This window comes from Pelophylax lessonae, assembly GCF_965119305.1.
Source record: "Pelophylax lessonae genome assembly, chromosome: 11".
Lineage (NCBI taxonomy): Eukaryota > Metazoa > Chordata > Amphibia > Anura > Ranidae > Pelophylax > Pelophylax lessonae.
Window position 1 is genome coordinate 3,814,234 of NC_138778.1, and position 15,508 is coordinate 3,829,741.

The window sequence follows — 15,508 nt, forward strand, 5'->3', positions numbered from 1 at the left end:
GCTAAGATCAAGTGTAGTATCTGTTCTTATCAGTTGGTATGGGCCTTAGCTAGTACCAGTATGACCGAAACCCGGAGCGCTCTAAGTATTGAGGTATGGGGAGTAGGTCATCTGGGAAAGCATGTGGGGCCTGCCGCCTTCTGATTCGAATGGGTTGAACTGTCCTAACCAGTTTGAAGGGGGCAGGAAAGCGAGGGGAGGGCTTTCTCTCCTGGGTTTTGATCTGGCCTTGCAAAAGGCCTGCCCCCAGTGGTAGGTAAGCTCTCTCTAAGCTGTCCAGGTTCTGATGTCTGCTGGTGGGGATAGGCTGCACTTGGTCTGGCCGGGGGCTGAGATTGAAAAAGCCCGTAGTGTAAGTACCCCTGGGGTGGCAGACCAGGGGTGCCTTAATTTCTCACTGGTGAGGGGCAGCTCGCTGTGAGTTTTTTCGGCACCTTGGTCACTGCACACCTTTTTCACACCTGCCTCTTGGGACAGGCCTTTTGGCTTGCACCAGAGGATTTTTTTATTCCGGCTGGAAGGCCTGCCTTGGTTCCTCACATGGCACCATTGCACTTTCCCCACTTCTTTGGAGTCCGTCACCTGCACTGTCACCTTTGTTTTCTTTATTTGCACGACTGGAGGGTGTGGGTCCTCGGGCCCAGCCTTGAGTCTTGGGAGGAGGTGGCTATGGCCTTCTGGCTTAGTTCACCCTCTCTCATGGGGTCTCCCTTCGGGGGAGCTCCACTTAGTACTTGGAGTGGGCTGTTTCGGCAGTCCCCCTGAAGAACGGGGTCAGTTTGGTTTCGGCCGACTGACCACAAGTACCTTAAATCCCTGTCAGGAGTCTTGCGCCCCGGGGGATCGAGGTTTCGGGTCCTACCTCTTTGGAGGGAAGACCATATGTTTTCGCACACCCTGTGCTTTTTTGTGTTCTCACTTTGTGTGTGTGTGCACTTTTTTATGCACCGGGTGGAGTCTTTTGAGTGTGTTTCACACGCTACGGGCTTTAAAAAAAAACAAAAAAACAAAAACAAATGATGGCTACAGCAGTCGTCCAATTCTGTAGGCCGTCATATGATGTCCTCCCGTGATCACGCCCGCTGCTGGGCACGGGTGGCGCGCTGTGTTCACAGATTGAGGTAAAGAGCCGATCAGCGGTTCTTTATCACGTGAGCAGCTGTGTCCAATTGCAGCTGATCACGATGTCAACCGAAGCCGGTTAGGAATGTGGCGGAGAGGAAAACAGAGCCGATATTCGGCTTCTGACAATTAGTGCTCACCACTGCTGCCATTTAGTGCCCACCACTGCTGCCAGTCAGTGCCCACCAGTGTCTCCTCATCAATGTTACCTATCAGTACCACCAGTGTCTCCTCATCAATGTCACCTATTAGTGCCCACTAGTGTCGCCTACCAGTGTCACCTACCAGTGCCTCCTCATCAAAGTCACCTTATCAGTACCGCTTATCAGTGCCCACCAGTGTCTCATCAATGTCACCTATCAGTACCGCTTATCAGTGCCCACCAGTGTCTCATCAATGTCACCTATCAGTACCACTTATCAGTGCCCACCAGTGTCTCCTCATCAATGTCACCTACCAGTGCCTCCTCATCAATGTAACCTATCACTCCTGTCTACCAGTGCCACCTTTCAGTGCAGCCTATCAGTGCTACCTTGTAGCAAAATGTAATTTCTTCAGTGTTGTCACATGAAAAGATATAATAAAATATAACAATATTTCCATTTTGGGAGATACTGTAACATCAAACACAATATCCGATCTTACTGTAAGGCCTGCGCTGGATGCAAACATGGAAAATGAATTCCCCGTAAAAATCAATTCCTACAAGTTATATCTACTATATTGGATAATACTTTGACAGATTTTTTACTAGATAACCCGCCATTTACAAAGCAAAGCTATTGAAGACTAAATTGATCGCTGCCTAGGGGCAACTTTATTTCTTTTTGTATGCTTTATTACATTGTTCTCCAATGAAACAATATTGTTATACTTTGTTTCTTTGTATAATTGTACTTTTTAACCAATTTCATTGTTGATTGCAAACTTACTTTTGTAACATTTGATATGCCTTATAATTACCTTTTTATTGTTATCGGAATACATCCATCTTATGTTCCCTTATATCTTCATCAAAAAACTGTGTTTGGAAAAATAAAAACGAATGCAGCCTACACATCTAGGAAATGTTAAGCTGCAATACAATAAAAATGTTTGCTTTTGGGTTTATTACCGCTTTAAATGCGCTTCAAAATATTACTTTTCCTCCTTCATGAGTAAAAATAAAATTGAAACAAAAATTAAATTGCAACAAAAACACAAGAAACTGATTCATTCATATTTTTTTATTTTATGTATATCTGTATATATTTATTTATTTTTTTTAATTTATTTTTTTAATAAAAAGATATGCTGGGCTCGGGAGAAGCTATGGTTCAGGCCTGGTGGTGGTATTGTAGATGTGAATGCACTGGTACAATAAGAAGTTATCACATGTTCAGACACAAAGATGAGAAATCGGTTGACGTGGTAACAGGTTGTACTGGAAATACTGAAGTCAATACTTTCTTCCCAGTGCCGCATAACCAGTTTGTACATCGCACTGCAAAGACCGCGTCGGGTCTTCTGTTGACATGTTGCATACTTAAACATTATCGTGCTGTACAACGATACAATTGTACACAGATAAAAACATGGCGCACGACTGAGGTGAAAAAAAAGTGTGCATAGAAACCTCCACAGGCAACAGGTGTAGGGCAGGAAAATTTTTAAATTTTTTTCATAAAGGATTAAAGTATTTGTTCACAGCTGCAAAACTTGATCACTTCACCAGTGTTCACTGATGTCTGTAATTTTATTTATACCAGTTCTTTTTTTTTTTTTTTCACGATGGTTCACATTTTTTTTTTTTTCCAAAAGTGTCAATCTTTGAATTTTTTTTTTTTCCAATGATTTGCACAAGATTATCATCCACAACTTGGCTAATGCAAATATTAGGACATGTACAGATAAATTAGACTTCCCTTGAATCTCATTTTCAATGCCATGATCTTAGAAGAGAAGAAGAAACTACAGAATTCTATCCCCAAAAAAAAAAAAAAATGCTATTTTGAATTGCGTTTTCCAATCTCTGTATTTTTATCTTATAAGTCAGAAAGAAATAAAATTCACAACAACGTCTCAAATCTTGTTTGCGGTTAGAAGATAAAAAAAATGAACCTTTTTTTTTTTTTTTCAAATTTGTTCAAAATAAAAAAAAAATAAAAAAAATACACAGTGGTTTTAAGACAAAATTATGGGGATTTTGTTCAACCATTGCTTCTGGTAATATGTAAACATTTCAGTGTGACAGGAAAAAAAAATTATATAAAATTGCAGATGGGAAAAGCAATGCGGAATGATTTTTTTGATTCCATTATTTACAACTTTTCTGGAAAATACAGCTTGACCTTTCCCCCATCAAGCATTTTTATTTTCTTTACAATTTTACATTAGAATCTCTTACAGTTTTATGAACAAATACATATGTACATTATTCAATAACATGTTCTTCTTCCTTTCACATAGCAGACCAACATTTCACACACTCACACGAGCAAAAAAAAAAAACTATATATACTCTTTTCATTTTTAAAAAATATTTCTGTAATTATTCCCATTTCACAGGCAATAGACAGACCACAATATACTAGGAAATAGTTTTTAGATTTTTTTTTTTTTAAATTTAAATTAAGCTTTGCTAACGTTAAGGTGTCTGTTTTTTGTTTAAAAATAAGATAAGATTGTTTTATTTTTACTTCATATATTACTCTGTAAAAATAAATTTAAAATAAAGTTGTGAAGGAAATATTTTTTTTTTTTTTTCGACAGAGAATTCACTTTGATTTTTGGAAAAACAAAAAGTGCAAATGCAACCCTCTTGAACTTAGGCTATTCATTTCTAATACTACAGTCACGAGGTGAGGTTCTGGGAGCTCCAGATTAGAACATATATTTAATAATGAAATGGTAAAATGAACGAGAACACAGCATCTATTTTGCATCATCTAAATGCGCTGTAGTGAAGATGTAAGTAAATTTTCCTTTGCAAATTTCAAACTAAATTTCATATCTAAATGTTTGGCACTTTTAACTGTGTCTCTCTTAATGCCACTGACATTCTACAATGAAAAAAATTATGCATGCAACATTTAATTAAAATGTGGAAAAACTATTTTGATCATTTTTTTTTTTTATAGATCTTCCAATTTTTTGGAGTTAAAATTGAAATAATTTGCACATAAATTTCTGATTATCATTTCCAACATATGTGTGCTGTCCAGGGAACATAATATTCAGAAAATGTTATGCCATTCCAAAAAAAGTAATGATCGTGTTGAAATAAGAACGTAAGCCCTCCCACACACAGTATTTCTGCATGTATAAAATTAAAAACACAAAAATATAGATTTATAAAGCATTGAAATTTAACACAACAATATTTAACTGAAACAAAATAATTTCATCCCAGCAGTGTGTTTAACAAAAAAATATAAAAGTATATCTTCAAACCTATAAAAAAACAATTATTTAAAAATGTACAAGGAAAATAAATTAAACCTCATAAAAGCAGGCAGCATAATATCTTTCTTTTAGCTGGTATCATCTGGTATCTAATGTAGTAAGCAAAACAAAATAAAAAAAAAAATTGCGTTATGATAATTTTTTTTTTGTTAGAAACTATTATTTTCTTAAATTTTAGATTGCTGCTGATAATCTAGCAAGAGTCTTAATATTCTTATTTTAAAAGGTTTACATCAAAGTTTTTAAAGTGTAAGGGGTGGACGAACAACTAAATATGCAATTAAATTAGATAATTGTCCTATTTTAATTTTGGGAATCGGGTGTGCTATTTCTAAATATATTTCGGTACGGTTTTTGTAATATAAATAGCCATATAAATTAATGTAGGTATGGTTTTTGTAATATAAATAGCCATATTAATATAAATAGCTATATTGACCACAAAATAATATTCTGCAATATAGGTTACTTTTTGATTTTTAAAAATACCTATTTTTCAAAATACATATTTATCATTACATAACAACCTTTGTTTGGGGGGTATAGTAAAAATGATTAAAAATAAAAAAAAAGCAATGTTTGGGGGGGGGGGGGTATAGTTAGGTATAGTAAAAATTGTTAAAAATAAAAAAAAAAAAGCAATGTTTGGGGGGGGGGGGGCGGGGGGAGTATAGTTAGGTATAGTAAAAATTATTAAAAATAAAAAATCAATGTTTGGGGGGGGGTATAATTAGGTATAAAAAAAATATTAAAAAAAATATATAAATAAAAAAAAAATATTTTAAGATACCAGATGCAGTTTCAGCAGATAAAGAGGCCTGCCTAAAACTATATACAACTCTGAGTCTCAATAAATATTACTAAACATTTAAATAATCCAAGTTTAAAAGAGGCAAAGCATGGTAAGATGCAATTAAGAGAATTTTAAGACCTGGGGAAAAAAATAAAATAAAAAAGCATCTATTCTTGGCGGCAAGAGGTTGTGGAGCATCCTATCCTCGTTGCAGCATTGATCAGCGATACCGACCCTCCGTTACAGGAAGTGTGAGATTTACGGGAATAAGATAGCAGCACTAACTACAATAAAATGGCGGACACATTACTCCCGTTTCTCAAAAAAATAACTATTAGGATACAAAAAACTGGACTTTGACACCTTGTTACCTGTCTCAGTGGTCCAACAGACTTAAACACACTGAACGTGGATACGGAAATCATTTTTTACAAATCCCTTTTTTTTTGAGTTTTGGGTGGGAAAATTGGACAATGGAAAACCAAAGGCCTGTTCTTAGGAAAGGCACCCCCACCCCATGAGCACGATGGGGATCATTTGCAGGAATTGGCACAGATTTGGCTGTTGGTCACGTTGGGCACAAGGTGTAGTTATTGTCAGAGGGCCGTACTCTCAGACTCCTCATCCGATTCTGTTCTTCCCTCTGCCGCACGCCGCTGCTCTTCTTGTTTCATGGCATCACGTTGCAAGGCAGTGTCAATCTCTATGAGGATAGATGGAATGTCAAAATGGATGGTATCTGAAAAGCAAGCGGTAGAGAAGAAAGGTGTTCAAAAGAGCCTACGCATTTCCGTAGTTGGATTTGGCACACAATGAAGGCCTAACATTACTACACTTTTGTTGGCAGTAAACTAATTGGTCAGTTATAGTAAGGTTCCTCTAGAGCAGGGATCCTCAAACTACGGCCCTCCAGCTGTTGCTGAACTACACATCTCATGAGGCATTGTAAAACTCTGACATTCACAGACATGACTAGGCATGATGGGAATTGTAGTTCCTGAACAACTGGAGGGCCATAGTTTGAAGACCCCTGCTCTAGATCAAGGGATATGCAAGCTGTGGCCCTCCCGCTGTTGCAGAACAACAAGTTCCATGAGGCATAGCAAGACTGACAGCCACAAGCATGGCACCCAGAGGCATGATGGGACTTGTAGTTTTGCAACAGCTGGAGAGCCGCAGTTTGCATATCCCTGCTCAAGAGGTTAACAGAGGATCCTTGACTGGGGAGCTACAGTTCATTGAGGGAACCATGAATGCCAACATGTACTGTGACATACTGAAGCAGAGCATGATCCCCTCCCTTCAGAGACTGAACCACAGGGCAGTATTCCAACATAACCACCCCAAACACCTCCAAGACCACCACTGCCTTGCTAAAGAAGCTGAGGGTAAAGGTGATGGACTGGCCAAGCATGTCTCCAGACCTAAACCCTATTGAACATCTGTGGAGCAACTTCTATAGGAGCAAATTCTGCCTCTCAGAGATGTTCCTCTTGACACCAAGTTGAATTGCTAAAATAAAGAAGTTCTAACATTACTACACTCTGGATGCCAGTAAATGAATCGGTCAGTTATTTTAGGGTTCCACCAGAGGTTAATAGGGGTTCCTTGAGCTAGGAGCAATTTGTGCCTCTCAGATACGTTCCTATTGACACCAAGTTGGATTTGACACACAAAGAAGTTCTAAAATGACTACACTCATGTTGCTGGTAAATTAATCAGTTATACTAGGGTTCCTCAAGAGATTAACCAGGGATCCTTGAGCTAGAAGCAACGTCCTGCCTCTCAGATATGTTCCCATTGACACCAAGTTGAATTTCTCAAATAAAGAAGTTCTAAAATTACTACACTTCAGTTGCCAGTAAAGTAATTGTTTAGAACACTAGAGCTCCTCAAGAGGTTAACAGGGGATCCTTGAGCTAGGAGCAATTTCTGCCTCTCAGATTCTTTCTCAATAACACCAAGTTGGATTTGGCACACAAAGAAGTTCTAACATTACTACACTCTGGATGCCAGTAAATAAATTGCTCAGTTATATTCGGGTTCCACCAGAGGTTAACAGGGGATCCTTGAGCAGGGTGCAAATTTTAAGTCTCAGATATGTTCCCATTGACACCAAGTTGGATTTTACACAAAGAATTTCTAACATTACTACACTCGTGTTGCTGTAAATGAACTGATCAATTATACTAGGGTTCCTCAAGAAATTAACCAGGGATCCTTGAGCTAGGACCAAAAACTCTGCCTCTCAGAGATGTTCCTATTGACACCAAGTTTAATTTCTCAAATGAAGAAGTTCTAAAATGACTACACTCTGGTTGCCAGTAAAGTAATTGGTCAAAATACTAGGGTTCCTCAAGAGGTTAACAGAGGATCCTTGAGCTAGGAGCAATTTCTGCCTCTTAGAACTTCTTTGTGTGCCAAATCTAACTTGGTGTTAATGAAAAAGCATCTAAGAGGCAGAAATTGCTCCTAGCTCAAGGATCCTCTGCTAACCACTTGAGGAACTCTAGTATTTTGGCCAATTACTTTACCGGAAACCAGAATGTAGTAATGTTAGAACTGCTTTAAATAAGAAATTCAACTTGGTGTCATTGAGAACATATCTGAAAGGCAGAAGTTGCTCCAAACTCAAGGAACCCCTTTTTAAGCTCTGGATGAACCCTAGTATAATGGATCCAGTTTAATAAGTGGCAACCAGAGTGTAATAATAATAGAACTTCTTTGTACCCGAAATCCAAATTAGTGTCAATGGGAACGTATCTGGGAGGCAGAATTTTTGCTCCTCGCTCAAGGATCCCTGGTTAATCTCTTGAGGAACCCTAGTATAATTGATCAAATAATTTACCAGCAACAAGAGTGTAGTAATATTAGAAATTCTTTGTGTGTCAAATCAGACTTGGTGTCAATAGGAATGTATCCGAGAGGCACAAATTGCTCCTTGCTCAAGGAACCCCTATTAACCTCTGGTTGAACCCTAAAATAACTGACCGATTCATTTACTGGCATCCAGAGTGTAGTCATGTTAGAACTTCTTTGTGTGCCAAATCCAACTTGGTGTTAATGAGAAAGCATCTAACATGACTACACTCTGGATGCCAGTAAATGAATTGGTCAGTTATTTTAGGGTTCCACCAGAGGTTAATAGGGGTTCCTTGAGCTAGGAGCAATTTGTGCCTCTTCGATACATTCACATTGACACCAAGTTGGATTTGACACACAAAGAAGTTCTAAAATTACTACACATGTTGCTGGTAAACGAATTAATCAGTTATACTAGGGTGGGTTCCTCAAGAGATTAACCAGGGATCCTTGAGCTAGGAGCAACGTTCTGCCTCTCAGATATGTTCCTATTGACACCAAGTTGAATTTCTCAAATAAAGAAGTTATAAAATGACTACATTCTGGATGCCAGTAAAGTAATTGGTCAAAACACTAGAGTTCCTCAAGAGGTTAACAGAGGATCCTTAAGCTAGGAGCAATTTCTGCCTATCAGATGCTTTCTCATCAACACCAAGTTGGATTTGGCACACAAAGAAGTTCTATCATTACTACACTCTGGATGCCAGTAAACTAATTGGTCAGTTGTTTTGGGGTTCCACCAGAGATTAACCAGGGATCTTTGAGCTAGGAGAAAAAATTCTGCCTCCCAGATACGTTCCCATTGACACCAAGTTGGATTTCGGGTACAAAGAAGTTCTAGTATTATTACCCTGTGGTTGCCACTTATTAAACTGGATCGATTATACTAGGGTTCATCCAGAGCTTTAAAAGGGGTTCCCTGAGTTTGGAGCAATTTCTGCCTCTCAGATATGTTCTCATTGACACCAAGGTGAATTTCTCAAATAAAGCAGTTCTAACATTACTACACTCCGGTTGCCACTAAAGTAATTGGTCAAAATACTAGGGTTCCACTAGAGGTTAACAGGGGATCCTTAAGCTAGGAGCAATTTGTGCCTCTCAGATACATTTACATTGACACCAAGTTGGATTTGACACAATGTTGGATTAGCGTGATCCGAGCATGTTAGCCGTGGACACGCCCCCCAGGATGCAATGCGTACGGCACAGGTTGGTGATATAAGCCTGCATGCCGGAGATTCTGGCGAGTGACTTGTATCCTTTCTGATACTAAATTCTTAGTCCATGGGTTTAGTGTGCTCTAAAAAACAAACAGTTTCTGGGTCCTGTATTGTATGATTAGGATGATAAAGTGGTTCAGGAAAATACGGATTTATGACCACTAGATGGAGGCAGTGGAGTGTGTTTTCTACTTGTTTTAATGAAGTAGTTATATCAGAAAATACGGCTACACCGAAACTGCTCATACAATAGGGAAAAATCGAGCATTTGTATTTCCTCTACTGGTCCAGGGCCGGTGCTTCCACTAGGCAAACTAGGCAGCCGCCTAGGGCGCATTGCAACCTAGGGGCGCAGCCATGAGTCGGCACTCTCTGTCCATCATGAATGATCCTTGTGAGCTGAGGGGAGGGGGCGGCAGTGGGGGAGGAAGAATGGACAGAGGAAGATGCCAGGTGTCTGGGGCAGTGGCTGAACTACCAGGCCCTGGCTTTCCACCACTGTTGGGGGGGGGGCAAGAGGCAGGAAGGGAGCCCACAGGAGTGCTGCCTGCATGATGATCCTCTTTCACTGGAGCTGAGTGGTGTAAACCCTGGGCAGGAAGTGACTCTCTGCACTGAGCTGGTGGGCAGCCGTTCATTTCCCTGGGTTGGTATTAAGCAGGGAGCGGAGGAGAGCTGAACCTGACCCCAAGCTTGGCACTGGAGGGCGGCATCTTTACTGGAGCAGAAACGACGAGGCACCGGAATGGTCTGAGGAGGTTAGGGATTAGGGACTTGCGGAGTTCTCTGACTGCTGCTTCTCCCTCCACCAGGAGCCGGTTGGAGCTGTGGTGAGCACTGTGGTCCAGGAGAGGAGCATCTTAGGAGAAGGAATCAGCAGGGAGGGCAGAGTGCGGGCCACTCTCTTCATACCGTCCAGTGAGTGTCCCCAGAACAGGGGATCAGGGTCCCTGGGTGTGACATGGAGGTTCCCTGGTGTGAAAGGGAATCGGGGTCACCAGGTGTGCCATGGGGGATAGGGGTCACCGGGTGTAACAGGGTTTCGGGGTCACCAGGTGTGCCATTAGGAACATGGGGGACTGAGGTCCCCAGGTGTGCAATGGAGGAACATCAGGGTCCCCAGGTGTGACATGGAAAAACATCAGGGATCTAGGTATGACATGGAGGAACATCAGGTGCCCCTGGTGTGACATGGAGGATCATCGGGGTCCCTTGGTGAGGCATAGAGGGACATTAGGGTCCCCAGGGGTGAAATGGAGGAATATGGGGGTCACTGTGTATGACAGCATAACATAGAGGAGCCATCAGATCAGGGTCACTGGGTATGAAATAGAGGCGTTTTTAACCCCTTCCCTTTTTATTTTATTTTTTTTTGGGGGGGGGGGCGCAAGTAGCTGGTCTTGCCTAGGGCGTAAAATAGTCTAGCACCGGCCCTGGGCGCAGCATCTGCTGTAGGCATTCGCAGCAGACACCGATCTGTGGGTGCCGGGCACTCGATGTCTGCTGGCACCTGCCGATTGTCAGGCAGAGACTCAAAACAGAGCTCTGTCTATGTAAACAAGGCAGAGTTGTGTTCTGACAGGGGAAGGGATGGATTCTATGTCCCTGCAAAGCAGGGGATAAAATCCATCACATCCCTTAGTGAAAGCAGCACACAGTACATAAACACTGGCTAGGCACACAGTTAACCCCTTGACCGCCCCTGATGTTTAACCCCTTCCCAGCCAGTGTCAGAGCAGTGACTGTGTATATTTTTAGCACTGATCACTGCATTGGTGTCAGTTAGGGGTCTGATTGTCCGCCGCCATTACTAGTGTAAAAAAATAAAATAAAAATTCCAGTATATATCCCATAGTTTATAAAACAATATATAATCAGCGCAATATTAACAAAATCAGTGCAAAAAAAATCCTGTGCAAGCTGCTTACTAGGGAACCAAAAGACTAAAACGGTTTGTGATCAGCGCAATTAAAAACATTCTGTGCAAACTCATTATCAGCGGCCTTACAGTAAAGGGATAAAAAAAAAAAAACTAACCTTCACAAACATGTTACACTTACCTGCTCTGTGTAATGGTTTTGCACAGAGCAGCCCCGCTCCTCTTTTTCCAGGGTTCCCCGGCATTGCTTCTGACTCCTCCTCTTAATCAGGTGCCCCCCCCCCCACTGAGAGAGGCTTTCCATGGGGGAACCCGTGCAGGCGCGCTCACGAGTCCCGCTGCTGCGTCCATTTACACAGACAGCAGGACTCTGCCCCGGCTCGGCCAATGGCTCCTGCTGCTATCAATCTATCCAATGAGGACCCGAGACAGCGGCTGGAGCTGCTGGGCTCGTCGCTGGTTTGGGTTCAGGTAAGAATAACTGGGGGTCTGGTGGGCAGCTGCAACCAAGAAGGTTTTTCACCTTAATGCATAGAATGCAAACCTAGAGAGACTTTACAACTCCTTTATATGAGGCTGGATGTGATTACTGCCAACACCTGTCAGAGTGTATCCACATAGGACTCTTTAATCATACAGAATCTCACAAAAGTAAGTACACCCCTCACATTTTTTTCTAAATATTTTATTCTATCTTTTCATGTGACAACACTGAAGAAATGAGACTTTGCTACAATGTAAAGTAGTGAGTGTACAGCTTGTATAACAGTGTAAATTTACTGTCCCCTCAAAATAACTCAACACACAGCCATTAATGTCTAAACCGCTGGCAACAAAAGTGAGTACACCCCTAAGTGACAATGTGGAATTTGGGCCTAAGTAGCCATTTTCCCTCCTCTGTGTCATGTGACTCATTAGTGTTACAATGTCTCAGGTGTGAATGGGGAGCAGGTGTGTTAAATTTGGTGTTATCGCTCTCACTCTCTCATACTGGTCACTGGAAGTTCAACATGGCACCTCATGGCAAAGAACTCTCTGAAGATCTGAAAAAAAAATAAATTTTTGCTCTACATAAAGATGGTCTAGGCTATAAGAAGATTGCCAAGACCCTGAAACTGAGCTGCAGCACGGTGGCCAAGACCATACAGCGGAACAGGCCTCACCATGGTCTAGGGAACAATGAATGCCAACATGTACTGTGACATACTGAAGCAGAGCATAATCCCCCTCCCTTCAGAGACTAGGGGACAGGGCAGTATTCCAACATAACGACCCCAAACACCTCCAAGACCACCACTGCCTTGCTAAAGAAGCTGAGAGTTAAGGTGGTGGACTGCCCATGTGTTCAAATCCAAACCCTATTGAGCATCTGTGGGGATCCTCAAACGTAAGGTGGAGGAGCGCAAGGTCTCTAACATCCACCAGCTCTGTGATGTCATCATGGAGGAGGGGAAGAGGACTCCAGTGGCAACCTGTGAAGCTCTGGTGAACTCCATGCCCAAGAGGGTTAAGGCAGTGCTGGAAAATAATGGTGGTCACACAAAATAGACACTTTGGGCCCAATTTGGACATTGTCACTTAGGGGTGTACTGACTTTTGTTGCCAGCGGTTTAGACATTAATGGCTGAGTGTTGAGTTATTTAGAGGGGACAGCAAATTTACACTGTTATACAAGCTGTACACTCAGTGCCATCTTAAGAGCGTTAAAGGGCCCCGGGCAATGCAGTACACTGAGGCCCCGTCTACACAATCACCCACTAGAAAAAAAATGCAAATTATCGAAAAGGCGATATTTATTGGTACAGCAGTGCCAGGCTAATGACAGCTTCCAAGTTCGGCAGCTGGGTCCCTTGAACACACACACGGATGGGAGTCAGACTCGACTGTCCTGTGTGCGCCTGTTCCTGTGGAGGCGGACAGACATTCCTGCAGTTGTGGGCTCCCCCTTTCAGGGCCCAAGTGGCCTGACAGCAGCGCAGGGCAAACAGGTGCTTGTCACCTGCTAAGTTTGGCGGGATGCACACGGGAATCGGGACTAATGCTTGGCTGGGGCTAGGTTGCTGGGCAAGTGGGGCCCCCGGGCAACTGCCCAGCGTACCCATTCGGTAAGATGGCCCTGTGTACACTCACTACTTTACATTGTAGCAAAGTGTAATTTCTTCATTGTTGTCACATGAAAAGATAGAATAAAATATTTACAAAAATGTGAGGGGTGTGCTTTTGTGAGATACTGTATATATATATATATATATATATATATATATATATATATATATATATATATATATTTATTTTTTTTAATTAAGCAAAGACTCTGGGGAATGCGACAGTAATAGGCAGTGACAGGTACTCTTTATGGAGGGATCGGGGGGAATGTGATAGTAATAGCAGTGACAGGTACTCTTTATGGAGGGATCGGGAGGAATGTGACAGTAATAGGCAGTGACAGGTACTCTTTATGGAGGGATCGGGGGGGAATGTGATAGTAATAGGCAGTGACAGGTACTCTTTATGGAGGGATCGGGGGGGAATGTGACAGTAATAGCAGTGACAGGTACTCTTTATGGAGGGATCGGGGGGAATGTGACAGTAATAGGCAGTGACAGGTACTCTTTATGGAGGGATCGGGGGGAATGTGACAGTAATAGCAGTGACAGGTACTCTTTATGGAGGGATCGGGGGGAATGTGACAGTAATAGCAGTGACAGGTACTCTTTATGGAGGGATCAGGGGGGGGGATGTGACAGTAATAGGAGTGACAGGTACTCTTCATGGAGGGATCGGGGGGAGGAATGTGACAGTAATAGGAGTGACAGGTACTCTTCATGGAGGGATCGGGGGGGGGGGCAATGTGACAGTAATAGGAGTGACAGGTACTCTTTATGGAGGGATCGGGGGGGGGCTGTGACAGTAATAGGAGTGACAGGTACTCTTCATGGAGGGATCGGGGGGTTTAACTAACACCAAACCCCTCCACTGCACTTCAAAGTATTCAAAATGCCGAAATCCGCATTTTTAAATATTGGCAGTTATTTAAATTTGGCGCCGTTAGGCGCCGAGCGAATCGGAAGTGATGTCAGAACGCCGCTTCCGGGTTACTACATCGGAGACACGATCAAAGCCTAATCCAGCTTTGTTCGGGACTTCAACCAGCCATGGCAGGCATGCTGGCTGGTTACTCAGGTCTCCCGGCAGGACGGAAGACCCGGGCGGAGCCGTGCAAGGCGTCGGGAGTGGGGGGGGGGGGGGGGGACATAGACTCCCCAAGCAGATGGTAATTATAGTAGATCCCAGGTGGCCAATGGTTTTGAGGGTGCAGGGAAACAATTTGCTTGCCATAAAACTATTTTCACTTTTGTGAAAAATAGAACATAATCCAGGTACATTACAATTTTAAAAATATTGTATGGGAATAAGCCTGTGGACACCGGACCATCACACCTATTATCAGCTTTGTGGACATCCTATTCCACAATCATGCCAAACAATATGGAGTTGCCAACGTTATGTGGCTATAACCATCCCAACTGTTCTGGGAAGGCTTTACATATGATTTTGGAGGGTGCCCGTGGGAAAATCAGTCTAAAGACCATTTGTGAGGTCAGATACTAGTATTGGACCAGAAGACCCAGCTAGCGATTGGCATTCCAATTCCTCCCAATGGGGTTCAGTAGGGATGAGGACAGGGCTCTGTGCAGGAGACTCGAGTTTCTCCACGTCAAACTGGTCAACCATGTCTTTATAGAGCTGGCTTTGTACGCAGGGAAGCAGTCATGCTGGAGCAGAAAAGAGCCTTCTCAAGGTTGAAAGAGCACGATGGTCTAAAATTGCTTTGTATGCTGCAGCAATAACAGGTCCATTCACTGGAAACACCCAAACTCAATACATTTTAAGGGCTCAAATAGTTTTGATTATATAGTGTTGGTGTATTACCCATGCTTTGGGGTGACCAAGCTTGGTTAACACACCAACACGTTATGGTGTTGAACCACTAAAGAGTTAGTTCAAATAGTTTTGGTCATATAGTGTTGGTGTAATAACCATGCTTTGTGGTGGCCAAGCATGGTTAACACACCAACACGTTATGGCGTTGAACCACTATAGAGTTAGTTCAAATAGTTTTGGTCATATAGTGTTGGTGTAATAACCATGCTTTGTGGTGGCCAAGCATGGTTAACACACCAACAC

The 15,508-nt window shown here is 42.2% G+C and overlaps 1 protein-coding gene across 5 annotated transcripts in view; it reads right to left on the reverse strand.

Moving 5' to 3' along the window:
* Positions 1–5,848: 5,848 nt before the first annotated feature.
* The window catches only part of ARHGAP44 (Rho GTPase activating protein 44), a 152,566-nt gene continuing 142,906 nt past the window's right edge, over positions 5,849–15,508 (reverse strand). For 4 of the 5 annotated variants that reach the window (XM_082272665.1, XM_082272666.1, XM_082272663.1 and 1 more), the window contains one exon: positions 5,849–6,098. In XM_082272665.1, coding sequence (XP_082128791.1) covers positions 5,956–6,098 — 143 coding nt within the window. In that variant the 3' untranslated portion in view covers positions 5,849–5,955. The remainder of the gene's footprint in view (positions 6,099–15,508) is intronic. The other variant, XM_082272664.1, reaches the window with a different exon arrangement.